This window comes from Schistocerca gregaria, chromosome X (genome assembly GCF_023897955.1).
Source record: "Schistocerca gregaria isolate iqSchGreg1 chromosome X, iqSchGreg1.2, whole genome shotgun sequence".
NCBI lineage: Eukaryota > Metazoa > Arthropoda > Insecta > Orthoptera > Acrididae > Schistocerca > Schistocerca gregaria.
The window spans coordinates 726,278,625-726,300,196 of record NC_064931.1 but is presented as its reverse complement, the minus strand read 5'-3'; the positions used below and the strand labels follow the sequence as shown (position 1 = coordinate 726,300,196).

Sequence of the window (21,572 nt, the reverse complement as noted above, 5' to 3'; positions counted from 1 at the left end):
AACGGTGGAAAGTCACAGACTTCAACTGTCAAAGGAGAGCAGCAGACATAACTATGGAAACAGTGATCGAAATTGAATTTGATAGGTTAGTATTAAAGATCATACATTTCGTAAACGTCGCATTAGGTGAACAATAAATAAACAGATAGATAATTTACCATATGGTGACTTCTGGAGAATGATGTAGTTGTACATCAGCCTACAATATTTCATATTCTAAGACATTCCATTGTAGCCCACTTTAATAAAATATACATCTTTGACTTCCATACATGTGCTAATAACCTAAATGTTGGGTGCTCCAAACCATCTTTTACGCGTCCAGTGAGTCCTCTCTACAGTGTTTATGCAATATATTGTAAATATGGTTTATTCAAGTGGCAACAAATTTCATATGACTGGAGGAGATTGAGAGTTATGGGTATTACTAAGGAAATTCATCAGCCTGATCTGCAGAATATACTGCTTTGTCATGCATACACCTTTTGAAAATACAATGCAGTGTCACGCGAAATACCCCCCACCACACACCACGAGGTGGATTTTTGAGTATAGATGTAGCTGTATCTTTAACACTCAAATAAATCATCATAACCGAGGATTCAAAGATCATATACTCACTATGCCAGGGTCACAATGACAAACTGAATGTTAATGACACATGCAGCTGTACACAATCATTTTTCCGAAAGCAGAACGAATAGCAAAATTATTGACACCTTATTACTGCCTCCTACCATTCCATAGAGATTTGATAAGGAATTTTTATGAATAAATGAAGGTGACAGACAGTAGGTCCAGTAACTGACGGGGAAATGTCTAATTACCTGCCATGATTGTAAGGTACTATTTTCAAATCTGTAGCACGATGAAAGGGCAATAATGATTTGTATATCCACCACGCAATTCAGGACAACAACATGTGATTTATAGATCCCAGATACTTATTAGTTTAGCATTATACACACATAAAAAAAAGTTTTGCATCACCTCGGTTCCAAGAGTTCCAGAACGTGTACAGAAAATTGGAACAGAGATCAACATAAACATCATTTATGCCGTTTTTATTGATCATGAAAACCATACATTGCATGTTGTACTGCCTTACAGCGAGATCTTCAGAGATGGTGGTCCACATTGCTGCACACACCGGTACCTCTTATGCCCAGTAGCACATCCTTTTGCATTGATGCATGCCTGTATTTGTCGTGGCATACTATTCACAAGTTCATCAAGACACTTTTGGCCCAGATTGTCCCACTACTCAACAGGGATTCGATGTAGATCCCTCAGAGTGGTTGGTGGGTCATGTCAGCCATAAATAGCACTTTTCAATCTATCCCAGGCATGTTTGATGGGTTCATGTCTGGAGAACATGTTTGCCACTCTAGTCGAGTGATGTTGTTATCCTGAAGGAAGTCATTCACAAGATGTGCACAATGGGGGTGCGAATTGTCGCCCATGAAGACGAATGCCTCGTCAATATGCTTTCGATATGGTATTACTGTCGGTCGGAGGATGGCATTTACGTATTGTACATCTGTTACGGTGCCTTCCATGACCACCAGCAACGTACGTTGGCCCCCACATAATGCCACCCCAAAACAGCAGGGAACCTTCACGTGCTGGACAGTGTGTCTATGGCATTCAGCCTGACTGGGTTGCCTCCAAACACATCTCCGATGATTGTCTGGTTGAAGGCATATGCGAGACTCATCAATGAAGAGAATGTGATGCCAATCCTGAGTGATTCATTCGGCAGGTTGTTGGTCCCATCTGTACCGCACTGCATGGTGTCATGGTTGCAGATGGACCTCACCATGGATGTCGGGAGTGAAATTGCGCATCATGCAGCCCATTGCACACAGCTCGAGTCATAACACGATGTCCTGTGGGTGCACGAAAAGCATAATTTAACACGGTGGTGTTGCTGTTGAGGTTCCTCTGAGCCATAATATGTCAGTAGCATTCATCCGCTGCAGTAGTAGCCCTTGGGCAACCTAAGCAAGGCATGTCATCAACAGTTTCTATCTGTATCTCCTCCATTTCCAAACAACATCTGTTTGGTTCACTCAGAGACGCCTGAACACTTCCCTTGTTGAGAGCCGTTCCTGTCACAAAGTAACAATGCGGATGCGACTGAACTGTGGTATTGACCGTCTAGGCATGTTGGAACTACAGACAACACAATCCATGTACCTCTTTCCTGGTGGAATGACTGGAACTGATTGGCTCTGGGACCCCCTCTGTCTAATAGGTGCTGCTCATGCATGGTTGTTTACATCTGTGGGCAGGTTTAGTGACATCTCTGAACAGTCAAAGGGACACTGTCTGTGATACAATATCCACAGTCAACGTCTATCTTCAGGAGTTATGGGAACTGGGGTGATGCAAAATTTTTTTGATGTGTGTTTGTAATATTGCCAGTTACTCTATGCATGTGGTGTACAAAAGTAGATATAAATGTAGCAGGATGTCTGGAATATGTTTATTTTTCTGTCCAACCTTTGTATCTAGTAGTGATTTTTTTTTCCAAAGTATTGTGGTGATTTTAACAGTCACCTTTTAAAAAAAAAAGTTACATAATTTGTATTTGTCTGTTAGCTTGCTGCTAGAGGAGACAGCACAATATGGCACATTGTATTGATAAAGTGCAGTATCATGGGGCAATTTGTTTTTGGCAACAAATGAAATGTTGCAGCTGTGTCATGTCAATCCGCACTGCTAAAGAAATTATATAGATTGGCCTAACAGCTATAACATTCACACTGCAACCAAAAACAAGTACTCCACTTTATCAATGGGCTGTGTTATTTTGTTTTGGCTGCTCTAGCAGTGTGGTATATCACTGTGGCACAGGGATTTCAATGTATAAAATAATTTAAAATTTTAGGTGTTACTTCTCACCATGGTCAACGCAGTGGCCGGTGGCCTTCACTTAACAATAGATAGCAGTGGGGTTTTTGCATAGAGTTGTCAGTGATAACAGACAAGGAACTCTGCATGAAATAACCACAGAAATCAGTGTGGGATGTACAATGAATGTATCTATTGGGACAATGTGATGAAATTTGGTGTTAATGAGCTATGGCAGCAGACGAGTGATGCGAGTGCCTTTGCTAACAGCATATCATCGCCTGCAGTGCCTCTTTTTTGCTCATGACCATATTGGTTGGACCCTAGATGACAGGGAAACCGTGTCCTCGTCAGATGAGTGCCAATTACATTTGGTAAGACCTGATGGTATGGTTCAAGTGTGGTGCACTGCCCACAAATCCATGGACACAATTTGGTCACAAGGCACTGTGCAAGCTGATGGTGCCTCCATAATGGTGTATGCTCTGTTTACACAGAATAGACTGGGTCCTCTGGCCCAACTGAACCAATCATTGACTGAAAATTTGGGTGTTATCATTTAACAGTTGACTGACTGGTGTTAATTATTAACTTGACTGTGTATTTTTGTGTTTATTGATTTTTTTTTATCAATGAAAGTGTTATTTTGAATTACTGCTTTACTTTTTTTTTTTAATTTTTAAGGGTTACATCATGTCATCAGTGAGAAGAATATTGCAGAGGGAATTATTTCAGCCAAGTGATGAACAGCTTGTGGCTGTAGTTCATGTCAGTAAACCAATGAAGAAGAAGAAAATACACCTTTTATGCATTACAGTCTCGAAAGAAAAGCCATTTTCTGTGGCCATTCACCAGGTAAGAAATATTAAAGAGGAAGATAATAAGGAAGACACATGTCTGTTATCTGTGAAGTAACTAAGGCCATAACTTTCCCAGTAAAAAGAGTATTAACATGCCAGCAATAGGCACACACATCATCATAACCCCTGCACCTTCTGATGCCTCTTCTTTTCCACTTGTGTTGTAATATATTCATAGAATAATTTAGTGAGATGAAGAGTACTGGTTCGAGCAGCAACACTAAAGAGTCTTGACTGAAACATTCACTTCTTTCAGAAATGGTGAGAGACAGAGAGAGAGAGAGAGAGAGAGAGAGAGAGAGAGAGAGAGAGAGAGAGAGCGCTGAATCAAGTGCCACCTTCATTATGCCGTTCTTTTGATATAGCAAACATGAGCCATACATAAGTTATTTTGTTTCTTATGTAATGGAATACTAATTGTGAAAATAATTACCAATTTAGGAAGGGATACGTTACAGATTAAAGGACATTACAGGCAGAATTTCCTCATGCTATCACTCCTCACTTTATTAATCTTACCTTAGAGATAACTATAAAGTTTGGAGGAACCCATCCATAGGATTGACGAATTCCCTACCTTAATCAAAGAAAAATCAGTCATGTACTCTCAAAGGCAAACTTTTGTCCCTGCAGATCTGAAAGAAAAAACATTTATGTGGTATTAGTAAACTAAAGGACATTCACAGTAAGGTCTCAGAATTAGTCTCACTTATTAAGGGTAAAAATGCCCATTGAGTATTAGAAACAGTAAGGTGACTGAAAGGAAATGAATTGCAGTAAAATTCAGGTTGGAATGTACGAGGGGCATTTGAAAAGTCCGTGCGAAGTCCGAGAGATGGCGCTATTGGCTTGTATCAAGGTCATGTTTAGTTAGTAGCATCTTTGGAAAGAATGGACACCAAGTTTCAGCCATATTGGTCTATTTCTTTGTGTTTGGCATTCGTAATCAAGGAAGTCGAGTGATGTCAAAAAATGGATGAAAAAGAATTTTGTGTGGTGATTAAACATTACTCTATGAAAGGCAAAATGCCTCAGGAGACTAAAGAGAAGCTTGATAAACATTACGGTGGCTCTGCACCTTAGATTAGAACACTTTGTAAGTGGTTTCAAAATTTTCTGAGGGGCCATATGGGCACAAGTGATGCTGAACGTTCTGGATGCCCTCTGGAGGTTACGACTCCAGAAATCATTGATAAAATCCATAATATGGTGATGGATGACAGAAGAGTTAAGGTGCGTGATATTTCTAGTGCTGAGGGCATCTTGAATGAATGGTTACATAATATTTTGCATAAACATCTGGACATGAGAAAGCTATTTGCAATTGGGTTTCCTGATTTCTCCCGCTTGACTGACAATGAAGTGTTGCTAGGATGGTTTGCAGCTGTTCAGAAAGAATCTGCAGGACTTAAAGCATTGTTTTGTCACTGTGGATGAAACATGAATACATTACTGTATTCCTGAGACGAAAGAACAATCTAAATGACGTGTTACTAAGAGAGAATCTGCACCAAAAAAGGTGAAGACCATTCCTTCAGCTGGAAAGGTTATGGCGACTGTCTTTTGTGATTCACAAGGGATAATCCTCATCGACTATCTGGAAAAGGGTAAAAATATTACAGGTGTATATTATTCATCGTTATTGGACTGTTTGAAAACTGAGCTGAAAGAAAAACGCTGGCGATTGGACCGCAAAAAAGTCCTTTCCCATCACAACATTGCACCAACGCACACCTCAGCAGTTGTGGTCACAAAATTAATGGAAATAAGATTCCAACTCATTTCACATCCTCCCTATTCTCCAGACTTGGCTCCCTCAGACTACTATTTATTCCCCAATTTGAAGAAATGGCTGGCAGGACAAAGATTTTATTCAAACGAGGAGGAGATTGCAGCAACTAATAGCTATTTGCAGACTTGAACAATTCCTATTATTTGGAAGGGATCAATAAATTAGAACAGTGTTGGACAAAGTGTATAAGTCTAAAAGGAGACTATGTTGAAAAATAAAAAAAAGGTGTTCAACAAACACGTAAGTAGTTTTTATTTTTGCACGGACTTTTCAAACGCCCTTTGTATATCATAAGGGTAGGTTAGGAGCCTGTTGTAATACCATTTTTTAATACTGCAAAGAACTCTAATCATAACTATTGTGCTTATTAGGGATTCTTAATCTGAAATAATGTGGGTGAAGCTAATCATCAAAGGTAGGACAAACAAGATAATTGAGCAATGGAAAAATCAAGGATGGAATGTAACAATATAATGAAAGGATAGTTGCTACTCACCATATAGCAGAGATGCTGACACACACACACACACACACACACACACACACACACACACACACACACACACAAGACCACAGTCTCTGGCAGCTGGAGCCAGAGACGTGTGTGTGTGTGTGTGTGTGTGTGTGTGTGTGTGTGTGTGTGTGGTTGACGAAGGCCTTGCTGGCTGAAAGCTAGCTTTCCAACAGTCTTTTTTTTTGTGTGTCATTCTATGACTCAGCATCTCTGCTATATGGTGGTAGCAAATATCCTTTTCATTAAACATGATTACTGGATGCTTTTTATAGACCACTTATGTCAGGAATGCAGGATACAGAAGATAAAACTAGGAGAATATTACAAGTAAATTTCCTGATCATGTTAACTGCAGTAAGGGGAACTATAGAATGGGAGTGTTATGCAGTGAAGTGCTACCAGAAACAGGGATTTGTGAGAGAGTGTCTTGAACATTTTTTCTGAAAATTACTTTGAACACATAGAGAATTCTCTGTTGGGCCTGGCGGTCAAGTGGAAACCGAGATGTCAAATCCTGGTTGAATGGCAAATTTTTCAGTCTGTCTTAAACCTAGATTTCACCTCTCAGTGATGTGAAGATTTGCCAGGAACAACGTGTAGTTTGAATTCTATGTTACACTATAGGTCTCTTCACCCGGTAGGATAACTGGGGGCAGGTTAGGAACACACAAGTTGCTGAAGTGGTGTTGAGTTGAGATACTTGCACTTTCTTCTTCTTCGCAGATGGATCACTTAGGACCACGCGTAATCAACATTTGTTGGCCTTCCTTTTCGCCCAGTATTCCTTTATAAACAACAAATGGGCTAGCTTTCATTGTGGTGACCACGTATGTCGGTTAGTTTTTCTATCTTCTTCATCAGAACCCAGTACGTTTGTGATTTTTCTGATTTCATTTCTATCATGTAGATTTGGAGACCCTAATTCTCTCAGGTCTTTTTCCGTCTGTTTGTACCAGTTCGGTCTCGTAGTTTTGTTCTTTAAAAATGTATGGATTTTGTGTGTTAACCTGTTTGAGTCCATTCTTTCTAAATGCCCCATTAATTGGATTCTTCTCATGCGCATTGTGTCTGTTAGTTTGGAAATATTTTTATATATTTCTGCAGTGGGTTTTGAATAATGCACACCATCTTGGTCCTAGGTTTTTCCTCATTATTTTACGTTCTTTTCTTCTTTTAGTGTTCTGTGCTGAAGATTTAGTGTCTTAGATGCGTAGAGAGCTTCAGGTTTAATTACTGTTGTGTAGTGTCGTGTTTTGCAGTTCCACGAGAGACACTTTTTGTTGTAAATGTTTTTGTTAATTGAAACACCGCCGCCGTTTTCTAGACTCTTGATTTGACAGATTTCTTTTCATTACAATTTTCTGCAATCCATTCACCTAAATATTTAAATTCTTTTACTTGAGAGATGTAGTTATTACCAATTTTGAGATCAGAAGGTGCATCTTTGATGTGAGTCATAAATTTTGTTTTTTCAAATGAAATTTGTAATCCTATTTTTGCTGCCTGCTCTTGTAATTATTCTAGCTGTTTCTGTGCACCAGTAATGTCTTGTGGGATCAGTGCCATGTCATCAGCAAGTGCTAAACAGTCTAATTCAGTGCCCTTACATCTTGGTCACAGTCTGTGTGCTGGTGCACCTGCTTTTCAAGAGCACAATTGAAGAGCACTGGGGACAGTACATCCCCTTGTCGTACTCCTGTGTCTATTTCAAATTCTGTGCTCAATTCTCCCATAAATTTTACTTTGGATTTGGTCTCCATGAGCATTTCTTGTATGATGTTTGTTGTCTTTTGATCTAGTCCAAGTTCTGCTAATACTTCAAAAAGGGATTCTCCGTCTGTACTGTCATATGCTTTTTTAAAGTCGACAAACATGATGGCATAACATTTGTTTTAAGTACTATGCAAATATTTCATTGAGTTTTTCAAGTTAAGGATTTGTTCTACGCATGATCGACCTTTTCTGAATCCACCTTGGTATTCGCCTAGTTTTGAATCCAGCTGAGGTTATGCTCGGTTTAGTAGGGCTTTAGACAGAATTTTGTATGTTGTTGACAATAAAGAGATTCCACGATAGTTGTTGGGATCTGTTTTACTTCCTTTTTTGTACAGAGGATGTATGATTGCTGTCTTCCGATCTGTGGGGATTTTTTTCAGTTTTCCAGATAGCACTATTATTGTTAATATTAGAGAACTGATTCATGAGAGCAACATCTTAGACCATGTAGTAAGTAACAGACCTGAACCTTTTGAACCAATTAGTCACCATAAGACACAGAAAAATGACTAGTCGTATTACAAAAAATGTTAAGAAAGGTAGGAAAATATTTTTACTGAGCAAAAGTGACAGGAAAAAAAATGATAGATTGTGTGAGCCAACATCAAATTTTAGGATTTTTGGCTGAGAATGTGGAGAACAAATGGATAAAATTCAGAAGCACTGTGCAGTGTAGCTTACATCTGTATGTGCTGGTCAGATATGTGAGGGAAGAGTTAAAAGATCTGCCTTTATTCAACAGCTGTGGTACAAAATTGCTATGAAAATAAAGACAGTTTCATAACTGTGTGAAGTGAAGTCAAAGTCTTGTCGATGGACAAAAGTTGAATGGAGCCAAAAAGAACATAAGTAGAGCAATGTTTTCATGACTTTAAAAGTTGAACCATAATCAGATTTCTGGTGATGTTATATAACTGGAGATGATTTATGAATCCCAAAATTCACCCAGAGTCAGAACTGAAATAAAAACAGTAATTAGAAGTGAAGATGAACCAACAACTGTTTTGTTTGTGGGAAAAGTGATGGCAACTGATTCTTCTAGAATTAGAGGGTATCACCTTGTATTACTATTTGGGAAAGTGTAAAACTGTGACTGGTTGTCTTTATACAACATTAATATATTGTTTGCATAATGAGTTAAAGCAGAAGTGACGTAGATGCAGTAAAGTACTCTTGCACCAGTGCAATGTGCATGCTCTTGCATCACCTACTGCACTGGCAGAAGTCATGAACTACACATTGAAACAATTCTTTTGAATGACCATGCCATGCATAGTGTAAACATACTGTGCATATGTTGAAATACATTTGTGTTTATTGTTTTCTTACATCAGTCTTAACAACCTACCCTTGTAAATGGGAAGCTCTAATAAAATCATGAAACAGATGTTGAACAGAGCTATGCAAACAATCAGGGTTTTGTCCATTGTTAATGTCTGTCATGAACTTTAGCTACCTTAGTTTAGTTCTTTCATTTCTTAATATCACATGAGATAATATTTTGTGGCAACTTACCAACTCGAACAGAACATCAGATGGACTATACATGGTGTTCATTCACAAACCTGATGTAACTCCATTTTGATAAACTGGGAATTCTGACACCACTTTGCTGAACATCTGCTATCTTCTGACATATGTTGTTTTCACCATGCATTTGTTGTTTACACTTGTCTTACTCCTACATAATGCCTTACACTACAGATAGCAAGGGCACATAATTATATGGTGACTGTTCTTGTGAACACAAGACTGAGAAATGATCTTTATGCAAGTAATATGTCAGTGCTTATAATTCAAGAAGGTGTACATTAGATTGATGCAGTCATTTTGAACAGGTTTTCACAAGAAAAAGTGCAGTCATTTACAAACTACACTTTTTCGAGCGTAATTGCTGTACATTATATTAGGGTACACTTTGGCGATGTTGGAGGGCATTCTATTTTGGGGTAACAGTGATTAATATATTAAACTTAACATTTTATTTGTTGCTTTATGAGTAATGTGCAATATATGTTACCCAGAACAACCAGTACAACTTGTTGACTTTAAAAGTGTATATTACAGAGAAAATGAAATCAGAAAATCAGGCAGCAGTGCCAGAGCAATGTAGATGTGTGCACATGCACAAATTTCATTTTGTGAACCTGTTAGCTTTGAGGAAAGATACTGTTTGAGAGATTACTGATGATTTCAACCTTGTTTTGTGCTTGTCGACATGCCAACACCACAACTGGAAGTTGAGTTGTTACCTTTAATCCTTCCATTGTTTATATGGATTATGAAATGCTTGCCATTGGTAATTCTTTGCTGTAGTCTTTCTTAAAATGTTAGAAAAGTCATTTTTGTACTTATCTCTCTTCTTTAAACCATCATATATTGATATATATTATCTCTGACATGTTGAGTTTTCTATGTTATAGGTTAAAAAGACAGATAAAAATGCTTATAAGAAGAAAAGAACCTGGCTTCTTACAGAAATGAAGTTGTTTGATGGGAAAAATGTGTCTGTTGTAAGTATAGTTAAATATTTTAAATATCAGTAGATGTAAACAGTAAATTTTTAATTCTTGGTTTTCATATAGCAAGAAGTTGAACTGTGGTGCCATATTAGTTTCAAATTTAAAACTTTTGATTTATGGGAATTGTGTCTGAAGATATGAAAAGATTTCATATGTATGTAAACATACATGCATTAAGTAACTGTTGAAACGTATGCCACTGTTTCACGTCTCAACTCCCTCCCCCCCTTTCCCCCTTTACACAAACCAACCTCAGCTTCAAGGTGAAAGTCATGCTGTTTCAAAACATGACTCTGTATGCTCAATCCTATGTATTGCTATGAAAGTCAAAACTTCAAATGCAGTAAGATTGGCTATAGAAGCAAAGCAAATTGCTGGAAGTGTGAATTTGTTCCTACAAGCTGGGAATGCTGTGGTTTTCCCCCTCCCTTTTGTATCAGTTGCTCTTCAAAGCACCTTGTGTGGAGCAAGGATAGTTTGCTGAGGAGAGGAATATGCAGGAACTGAGAGTGACCAAAGAAATAAATTTCTTGTGGTGAAGCAACAGAAGCATTGAAAACTGTAAAGAATCTTGTGTTTGTTACATCATCATTCAGCCTTGACAAAAGCTGTTGTGAAGGTACATAGTACTATAGTAACACAAGGGGATACTGCCACAAATACAGGTATCACCTGAAAACAAATACTGGAAACATTACATCCTATATGATATGATGATTGATCTAAAGTGTACCTCAACATGCATACCTAGAAACCAAGAAATTCTGGGTTGTGTTGAGCATCATCGTACATTCACCAGCAAGATAGAAGAATAAAGGGAACAAGATGGAAGGATAAAGGCAAGTGCCACTAATAAAATGGTTCTCATAATTCAGTGGAATATGAACAGACTCGGAACAGTATGCTTGTGTCTTCAGGAAATACATTTTAAATGTACTGACACACATTTACTAAGGGGTTACAATTTTCACAGAAGCCATGATAATGATACTAATGATGTGCATTACTCCTCCATCACCAGTCCCACATACCATTAAATTGCAGTCAGTTGCCTTCAGAGAGGAGAGAGAGAGAGAGAGAGAGAGAGAGAGAGAGAGAGATTTTCCACTGAATATGATAATGTGATATTTATACCTGCCATCCCTTTGGCCCTATAGACATGGGCTGTCAGCAACTGCCTGTGATAACTTCACCATCATACCTCCTCTTTAGAAGGCCTCAAAGTAGAAGATTCACCTCAGCACTGCAACAGGTTTGATATCTGCCATTTCTCTCTTCTTCCTCTTGCCTGCTCATGTAGATACAATTCAGTCAGAAATTGGTAAGATTTGCCTGATATTGATCACTTCACCTATAAGGATTTGCTTACCTGCGAGAGCCTGCCTGAAAGGAAGCCACATAAATGGATGCAGGCTGCACAGGATACTGTAAAGCCAGTGGACAGTGTTTGAAGATAGGTGCCAGCAGATAGCAGATCAAATTGCTTGTGTGATTCATAAAGCTACAAAAGCATTCATTTCAAAACTGCATGCCCAGCTTAGAAGATGGCCTATTATGGGGTGCAATGAGGAATGCTGATCTGTTATTGGGAGCATATGAGTTGTTCAATGAAAGTTCAGCTGGAAACCATTAAGAAATAAACCTTGAAGTGCTTTAAGTTGCTAGAGAAAATCTAAAGAAAACATGGAGAGCAGGAGAAGATAATGACAGAAGTTTATGAATTCTGTCCGTCATTAGACTTCAATAATCCTAGTGTAAGAGTCAATGAGCAGCACCTCTGGCAAAGCCAAATAAGTACTAGATAATGGTGTACCAGAAGGAGAAACACTTTTAACTGCTTTTGGTGAAGTGGTCCTGGAAATACAGGATGGTCAAGATTGTAATCACTTTATCCAACTTAGAGAATACCATGAAATGAAGAAGTGCCCAGGCAGAGCCTTTATCTTAGAGAGAGAGAGAGAGAGAGAGAGAGAGAGAGAGAGACCTGTCCATATAGACAGTGTCAGTACAAAGACAGACATTAGTGATCACAGTGTCATCATAACTATGATGGTTAATATAATTGAAAACACTCTTAGCCTTCTTCATGAAGTCATTTGCTGGAAAGAGTTGATAATGAGTTGTTAGCATCCTACTTAAGCAATAAATGGGCATCATTTAGTTCAGTATGATGGACATAGAGGAATTACAACCAAAGTTGAAACTGGTTATTAATCAAGCTCTGGAGAAGTACGTGTGTAGCAAGTGGACCAAGGATGGAAAAGACTCGCCATGGCTTTTCAACAAAATTTGGAAAATTCTGAGTTAACAGTGTGTATTGCACTCTCAGTTTAAAAAAGAACATAGAAATATCAACAGGCAAAAGTTAGTACAATTTGTGTGCCTATAAAAATACTGGGGGATCCTACCATTCTCAATCCTGTGGCACAATTCTAGGATGTCTCAGGGTTTGATTGTCAGAGAACCTTTGAAGTCTCTGGTTCAGGCCTTCCACTCAGCTCAGAACCAGGGGCCATGATCAGTTTTGCACACAATACTGCAGATTGTGAGCTTTGTTGAAACGGTATGAACAAGGATGATCTTCTGAAACATCTCTGCCAGTCACTGGAATGATCAAAGTATGCCCTCATAGACCAGGCAACAGGCATAGTTTGTCCCAACACGTGTCATAGTCTGCCACTGATTTCATCCTTTCCCCTCAGTGGCTTTCAGAACTGCCTTTTTAACATGTTGAATGAGGCCCCCAGGCATACACACTGAGTGCACAAGTTATTCCTTATCATCCCTTGCTGTCATTTCCCTAAGTGGTGCCAGTATTAACCACGTTTGAACTGCTGACTGTTAATATACCACTACCGTTTTGTGTTTGCCTTCCCTTGACATGGGACACAGCACATACCCCGCAGCTGAAGTGAATCTCACGGGCTCAGTTTCAGCAGAAAACAGTACAACAAACTTGTTGATTAGGTGGATGGGTGGGCCTATGCACCTATTTTTCCTGTACAGAGCACCTAGACCTACCACTGGTACATTCCTCACAGTCACGGGGACAAGTAGTGGTACAGCCTGTACTTTCTATTCAGGGGACAGTATCCTCATGAGAGGATAGTACTTGAGATGTCTTTGGTATTTTACGTAATGACTCTCAGAAGCCCTTCCAACACAACCCTTTTTAACAGCAGGTTCTAATGGTTAAGTTGATTTCCAACGGGTCACGAACATCAGTGAACTATTCCTGTGTCCGAGAACAGTACATGCAGCAGGGGTTGCATTGTTGCTGGTATAGTGTTCTACAAAACAGTAAACTAATAACTTTAAAGAAACTTGCAGATGCTCATTTAATTTATGAGTTTAATATGCTAACAGTATTACCAGTTTCCTTTAAGAACTGAATTGATTAGCAGCCAAAAGGGTGTTGTGATTACTAACAACCTTAAAAATAGCTTTAATTTGCAGTAAATGCTTACAAAATACATTAGTACAAGTTGTACAACTTTGCTTCCGCTGTTTTTCCCCCCAACATTTGAGGCTTTAATGAAACAAATTGGTTACACATCTATCATTCCAAGTATTTTCCATCAATGGCTACTTCTTCCTCCCATCTTTCGGGCATGTACGAATTCTGCGTTGAAAAATTATTCATCTTTTGAAGCGATCCACGAATCAATCCAATTTGTGACTTCTTCATGAGATCGGAAGTGATGATCAGCCAGGCCATGCACCATTGATCTAAACAGGTGATAGTCAGAGGGAGCATTGTCTGGAGAATACAGCAGGGGAGGGGGGTTAGGACTTCCCATTTTAACATTTCCAAGTATGTTTTGACCTCTTTTGCAATGTAGGGTTGTGCATTGTTATGCAGCAAAATCATTTTATCGTGCCTCTCGCTGCACTGTGGCCGTTTGTCTTTTAATGCTCTGCTCAAACACATTAGTTGCAGTTGATAATGAGCACCTGTGATTGTTTCACTTGATTTTAACACCTCATAGTACATGACGCCGAGCTGGTCCCACAAAATGCAGAGCATGATCTTGGAGTCATGAATATTTGGTTTGGCCGTCGACGTGGAAGCATGGCTGGGATATTCCCATGATTTTTTGCATTTAGGGTTATCCTAACGCACCCATTTGTCTTCCCCAGTCAAAATGCAATGCAGAATTTCTTTCTGTTTTTGCCTCTGAAGTAACTGTTCACAAGCACATAAACGCCGTTAAATGTCTCTCGGTTTTAGCTCGCACGGGACCCAAGTTCCTTCTTTCTGAATCATGCCCATAGCCTTGAGACAGTTTGAAATGGCTTGCTGTGTCACTCCCACAAATTTTGCCAATTCTTCTTGAGTTTGACACAAGTCTTCACCCAGCAATGTCTCCAATTCTGCATCTTCAAAAACATTCTCTCTTCCACCACTATGCTGGTCTACAACATTAAAATCACTGTTCTTGAAGTGTTTCAACCACTCACAACCCATTCTTTCACTAATAGCATCCTTGCTATATGTACTTGAGAGCATTCGATGAGACTCAGCCGCTGTTTTCTTCATATTGAAACAAAACAGTAACACCTCTCGCAAATGACGAGAATTGGGCTCGTAATCTGATGTTTTCAATCAAGAACAACTTTATGCTCTTTCGACCGCTGCTTACTATTGTCACCATCTATCGGCAAACGGCAGAAGCAAAGTTGTACTCCCTGTATTAAAAGAGGAAACTAAACATGATATAATATGTTACTTATAATATATTGCACAGTAGCTGTAAATAACAAATGTCAGTTTACTGTGTAGTAGGTTATGCACAACACTTGTAACATTTTAAAGTTCTCAAAAATTTATCTTTATTCTTGTAGAAATTAGAGTTTTTAAAATGAGGGTGCTACTACCAACATTTTGTGAAGTACAAATATGTGCAAGAGTGTGAAAAGTCTTAAAACTGTACTGTTTTTTCACATAAATGCACAATAAAATTAGGGAACAATCGTTTTTGAATGACAGTACTATTGCCAATAGTTTCTAAAAAGCACAAATTAAATTTACAATTGACAATAGAATACAATTTTTTGTGGCACTTGCAAGTGTTAAAAAATTCACAGTATTTTATGATACACGCGAGTCTTTACACAGTTCAGTGGAAGATTACATGAAAATGACAAGAACAGAAAAGTTTTAGACTCTAGAATTTTGAATTGGACCTATCTCATGCATGTGGTCTCACGTGAAGGTAAATTTGTAACTTGGCTTATGCATTTAAATAAATGTGAGAAATGTACGATTTTTTACTTCACTAAATTTCTGACACCATCTACACTAGTGTGCTGAGGCAAAATGACAAATTATGGCCCACCAACAAAGCAAGATTTTTGCTTGGGGTGGCTGATGATGAAAACCACCTCAACCTACTGGAAGCAGCAATACAAGCAACATTCATAAATGTAGTTGCCATCTTGTATGTATTCATTTTCAACTTTTCACAGTGTCAGAAGTACTCCACTAAGTTCTGGATACCCATCCCTACAAATTCTACTTTTTCTACATAGGGACACACACCTGCCAGGATACCCCTTTGTCAAAGATATATATGTACAGTGCCACCAGAATGGTTTCGTAAGATGGCTCCCGGCACACTGTCGCCAGTTGCTTTGCTTGCTTTGAGAACAGTTAGAACATACATGTGTGAAATATTAGTAGAATTAGTGAAATCTTTATGGATTATTCTGAGGATTGCCTGTTTGCTAGTATTTTGTTGCTGATTTAGCACCATGCAGGGGCCATGCACATGTTAATTAATAGTTTCAGTTTGCACATATCAGATATGCCTGGAATCACATCAAGAAAGTTTGGGTATGGTGATGAGTGGGCACTAGCAATGAGACATAGAGATCTTGATGTTTCACAGTCTGTACTGACCAATGATTTATCAACATGTAGAGTCTCTCTTTATTTATTTCTTGTTATTCTTATTATTTGTCAGGCATGGAGAGCTGGGCTACATGGGTTTTTCCCTTGGCTCAGAGGATGAGGTACAATAAAACATCCCTTACTCCAAGAGTTATTTATTGATAAACATTTCCTTGACAACAGTACATTCAGCGGACTTCAACCGGTTACTTTACTCGCTTGGTTCAGTGCTTCCGTAGCAACACGGCGTAGTGGCCTCGGTGCTGGCGGCAGCGGGAGATGCTAACGTAGACTGCAAGGAAATGCCCCAGAAACAGCAGCTGACGACGGCCACACGTGGCGAGCGCTGCTTACGCGGCAAGACTGTGTGATGGCAAGTGTACTGGCTTGCAATTCCGGGCGGCTGGCTGGCCTCTGTGATGACGAAAGTTGCCCCGTGCTAGGAGCGAACCCGTGTTCTCAGATTCGGCGGTTCTGGGCGGCGTCCATTGAACTGGAGTTCTTTCAAATTCATGGGTGACTTTACTGGTATGGCCGCATCTCTTCGTCCGAACCAGTCACCCGGGTTATTCACTATACGTCTTCCTCCATTGCTATTGGTGAGACTTTGACTTTAATGACTTGACTCAGAACAAAGACTCGACTTCTGTGACTTACTGGCGAAGGGACGACATCTTCTTTCTTCATAAGTCGTGGTAACTAGACGCTGCTATCAGGTTCGATGCTGTCCTATGACCTCCATAGCTGCCGCTTCTTCTTCATGCGTACCGTCGGGAGTACATCAGCAGGCCCAGCAAACGTCACGAGGCTTCCGGAACATGACAAGCGTACTCCATAAGTTGACCAGCACTTCCAGCAGACTTCGAGCAGACTCCCAGCAGACTTCAGAAGAAGCTGCAAACTTCGAGAGGGAGCTGCCTCTTTCCGGGGTATTTATTTCGTGTTCCTGCTGACGGCATGACGTTTGTAGCACAGTGACTGACCTCTGTGGTTCGATGCTAGAAGGTTCCCTTGTGTATCGTACACATGACTTATGCTAGCTCCTGATCCGTCTGCCCTGCTTTCCAGCGGGGCGGGCAATGTCCTCCGGACAACGCCCCCAGTAGACTGCTGACTGCTTGGTTCGCATACTCGATCGGACGATTACCTCTCCGCGGTCCTGCTCCACTTCCGTGTATCTGCTAGCGTGCTTGAGTCCCTTTAACTTCCTTCACCAAGTCTTTACTTAATTTTATAACTAATATTTACACATATGATCACTACACCTATTACAAACAGTTGGTGAGCATTTCTGCAGATGGAGGTTGCGGTCAAATGTCTCTGAGACAGACGTCTCAGAGTTTCACCTAAATAACAAGTTGGTAACAAATAGCTCACAATCTTCTATGAAGAAAGACTACTGAGACATAACAGAAACCCAAAATATCTGGGGATTACTCTTCGTAGATTGTTACAAACAGTGTCTGTTAAGAACATATGCTAAAATCAAAACTCAATATAACATTCTCCAGAATCTTTGTGGCAAATCATGGGAATCCTCAGCATTGACACTCTGTACTTCAGCTGTGGGATCGGTGTACCCTGTTGTGGAATATTGCTCACGAGTTTGGATGAATAATGTTAACATAAGGCTTGTTGACATACAGTACAACCATACCATGTGTCTTATAACTAGTACAATCAGACCTACGCCTACTTTCTGGCTACCCATACTTAGCCACGTCCCATCTCTACTTCTGCATTGAGAAAGTGCAGTTATGTGGGACTACAAAAACCTACAGAAAAGTCTTCCCCCTGTTCACACAGACATTCCAACCAATAACAAAGGAAGACTTCACTCTTGCCACCCACCCCTGGAAACTACAAGGACGTTAGTTGACAATAGCTTTAATATTAATCACTGCTAGAGACACACAGGGCAGGTTAATGCTACTACAGAACGACAAAAGATGCTGTGCATAACTGCCAATCCACTTAGCTTTGAATTGCCATGAAAAATCTGGTTGGGTTCTTAACTGAATAAAAACCATCACTTTGTACAAGGGGAAGAAAATAACTTTTCTGCTGAAAAGCTGGCTGCTCACCATGCAATTCACGAACATCCTCTGAGAGCTTTCCCTGGTGATCCAACAGAGTACCTGGGTGTGACAGAGGGATCAGTGGACGAAGTTTGTGGCCTGGATATTAGTTTGTAATTTGAGGTACTTTGTAAATATTTTATGGTGTAGCCATATACTAAATAACTAAATAAAGATTACTCATTAAATGTGAAAACGGAAGGTGTAGCAGTAGCTGCCAAAATGGGTCAGGAAGTATTGTTCACGCTCACCAAATAATCTGACTCAACTGGAAGCTTCTATTCAGTGCGCTTAGATGTTCAAGCAATGTCACATAGATAAATTATTTGACACTGAAGTGACATATGTCATAATGTGGCGGTACATTGTCCTGAAACAACTTCACATCTGGGGCTTATTTGACTGCCTCATGCATTTAATTCAACCAAGCAACATGATGCAGTGGTTAAGCTTGTGCTTGATCTCTAATGACCTTGTTGATCAGATGTTAAACTGTTGTTTTTCTTTCATTTTTTTTTCTTTTAGTAGTCTCCTTTCTTGCAGAATGATCCTTCTGTAACCGTGTTGGGGACACATTGTTTAATATGTTTACACAAGAGAATGATTTGTCACAAGGTAGTTTGTTGAATGTCATCTGCTGTAGACAGTGCAACCAACACTGTGAAGTGTTCACTATTAACCAGTGACTATTTTTTTTATACCTGTAGTCTCACAACAACTTGTCAATTGCAACTGGTACTTCAGAGATGGGAGTCCACAAACAACACATGGTGATTTATGGATAAATGTTGAGTGCAGTGCAACACAAGACTATTTCACATGCAAGAGGAACTTATAAGACAAGCCTCATTCCCAGCATCAGTGCTGAAGCTAATGAGCCACCATTTGCTTTTTAAGATCATCTACTTACAATGAAACACAACTTGAAAATGAAACTGACTACAGAATTGAATGCATTTGACATCATGTTTCACTCTCTATTTTGGTGATACTTTACAAATTACCACAAGCCACAACCACAATTTTGAATCTGTGCAAAGGAATTCATGATAGCAAACAATATTGTGGGTGTGAAGGTATCGGTTGGTATGACATGTTCTGAGGCATGAAGGGATCACCAATTTACCATTGGAGGGCAGCGTGGAGGATAAAAATGGTAGAGGGTGACCAAGAGATGAATAAACTAAGCAAATTCAGAAGGATGTAGGTTGCAGTAGGTACTGGGAGGTGAAGCTTGCACAGGATAGAGTAGCATGGGAAGCTGCGTCAAACCAGTCTCTGGACTGAAGACGACGACAACAACAACAAGAGTAGAGAACAAGTAGCGATGCAGGTTTTTTTTTTTTTTTTTTTTTTTTTTTTTTTTTTTTTTTTTTTTTTTTTTTTTTTTTTTTTTTTTTTAAGGGGAGGAGGAAACCACGATGAGAGGATATAAGTATATAGCAGGTTGATGGAGTGTGAGTTAGAGGAGAAGGTGAGGAGCGAGAAGTGAAATGGAAGATTGTGTGTGTGTGTGTGTGTGTGTGTGTGTGTGTGTGAAGGGGGTGGTTGAAGGATGGAAAAGGCTCTTTTCGTTTCCATGTAATTTCATCAATTATTCCATATAGAGCCTGGTTTACAATATTTATGGGGTCATTTAGCAACTGTTTATTTTGTTGTAATGCTTTTTGTATGTGGAAATTTTATTGGAAAAGGAGGTGATGTCTGTCTTTACTGATTTTTACTATATTCATATCATTTTCAGTATTGCTTGGTCTATGGTGTTCTTTTATGTGATCTGCAAATGTTGAATGATTTGTACCATATTTAAATGCTCTGTTGTGTTCTTTATATCTTATGTCAAATGTCCTCCCAGTCTCAGTGTGTATCATCTCACAATCTTTGCAACTGAGCTGATAGATACCACATTGTAGGTATCTGTCTGGTTCTGATTTTAGTTTGGGGTGTGCTTTTGTATGGAATTGTTTGTTTTGTAAACAATGTTTATGCCTTCTTTTTTGAATATGTTATCTATTTTATGAGTGAATTTCTTGTGGTAGGACATTGTATGCCATTTTTTTTTTTGTAGTAGTGCAAGTTGTAAGAGTTAGTGTGGTTTGGTTAGTTTTCTACACAGTTTGTTTCTCTATTTTTTGTCTTTAGTTTGTCCATTTTTTAATGTTATTTGTTTTATAATGGCTAACTCTTTTCTGTTAATTAGAAGTGTTTAGGGAGATACTGTTCAGCATATTTAACATGTATCTGATTGCTTCTTGTTTGTGGTTCTGTAGGTGGTTTGAAGTTTAAATTAATGTCACTTATTGTGGGTTTTCTGAATATGTCAGATGTATGTTCATTATTGTCTTTTCTTATGATTACATCTAAAAAGTTGAGTGTGTTTTCTTGTTCTGCTTCTATTGCACACTTTATGTTTTTCTGTACAGTATTTATGTCTTTGTGTAGTTGCCGTATTCTGCTTTTAGGTTCATCTACCATGTATATTATGTCATCCATGTATCTGTACCAGTAGATGATGATATAGATTTTCTTTGTTATTATATCTTCAAATATTAATTTTTCTGTATGATTCATGAAAATGTTGGCTAATTTTCCTGAAATAGGTGAACCCTTCGGTAAACCACCGTGTGTTTAGTATTCTTTGAGCCACCCATAGACTTCTTGGGCACAGTTCACAATCCCCCCCAAAGTTTGGCAACTACTTTGTTCTATTGTCCTCTCAGACAGTTGTTGTTCTATAAATTTCTCCAAAACTGTTTGAAATGATTGTGGTACTTTGTATGGTCTCTGATACACCAGTGCTTCATTCCCTTTCGGTGGTGTGTTACTGGTGTATCAGGCAACGGCCATTGCAGAAAAAGCAGGTCATGAAATTCAAGTAACAGGTCCTTGACATGCGCTATATTCCTTCCAAATGCTTCGGTTTTTCATGAAATGCAGTACTGACAGCATCCTCTGTCCTGCTACAGCGTACACCTCCTATATGGCTATTTTCCTCATCCGGAATCTCCAGTGTGGCCAACAATGTTCCTGTCAATGACTTAACCTCCTCTGCGCCTTGTACACATATAATATTACATTTTACCAAACAACATGCTATATCCAACATTTCTATATCTTCCCACAGTTCCCCTATACATAACACGTTAACTGGTAAGTCAGGCTCCACATTCAACCATCACAACTTTCCAGTGCCAGTTGACATGCAGTCATGTGAATTACACCTTAATGTAATTGCTCGCAGTTTAACTGGGTTGTCTTATATACTAGATGCTCTTTCTGAT

The 21,572-nt window shown here is 39.1% G+C and overlaps 1 protein-coding gene across 3 annotated transcripts in view; it reads left to right on the top strand.

The window, feature by feature from the left end:
* LOC126299597 (exocyst complex component 1) overlaps positions 1-21,572 on the top strand; it is a 267,483-nt gene that overhangs the window by 67,521 nt on the left and 178,390 nt on the right. For all 3 annotated transcript variants that reach the window (XM_049991619.1, XM_049991618.1, XM_049991620.1), the window contains 2 exons: positions 3,541-3,711; positions 10,222-10,311. In XM_049991619.1, coding sequence (XP_049847576.1) covers positions 3,550-3,711; positions 10,222-10,311 — 252 coding nt within the window. In that variant the 5' untranslated portion in view covers positions 3,541-3,549. The remainder of the gene's footprint in view (positions 1-3,540; positions 3,712-10,221; positions 10,312-21,572) is intronic.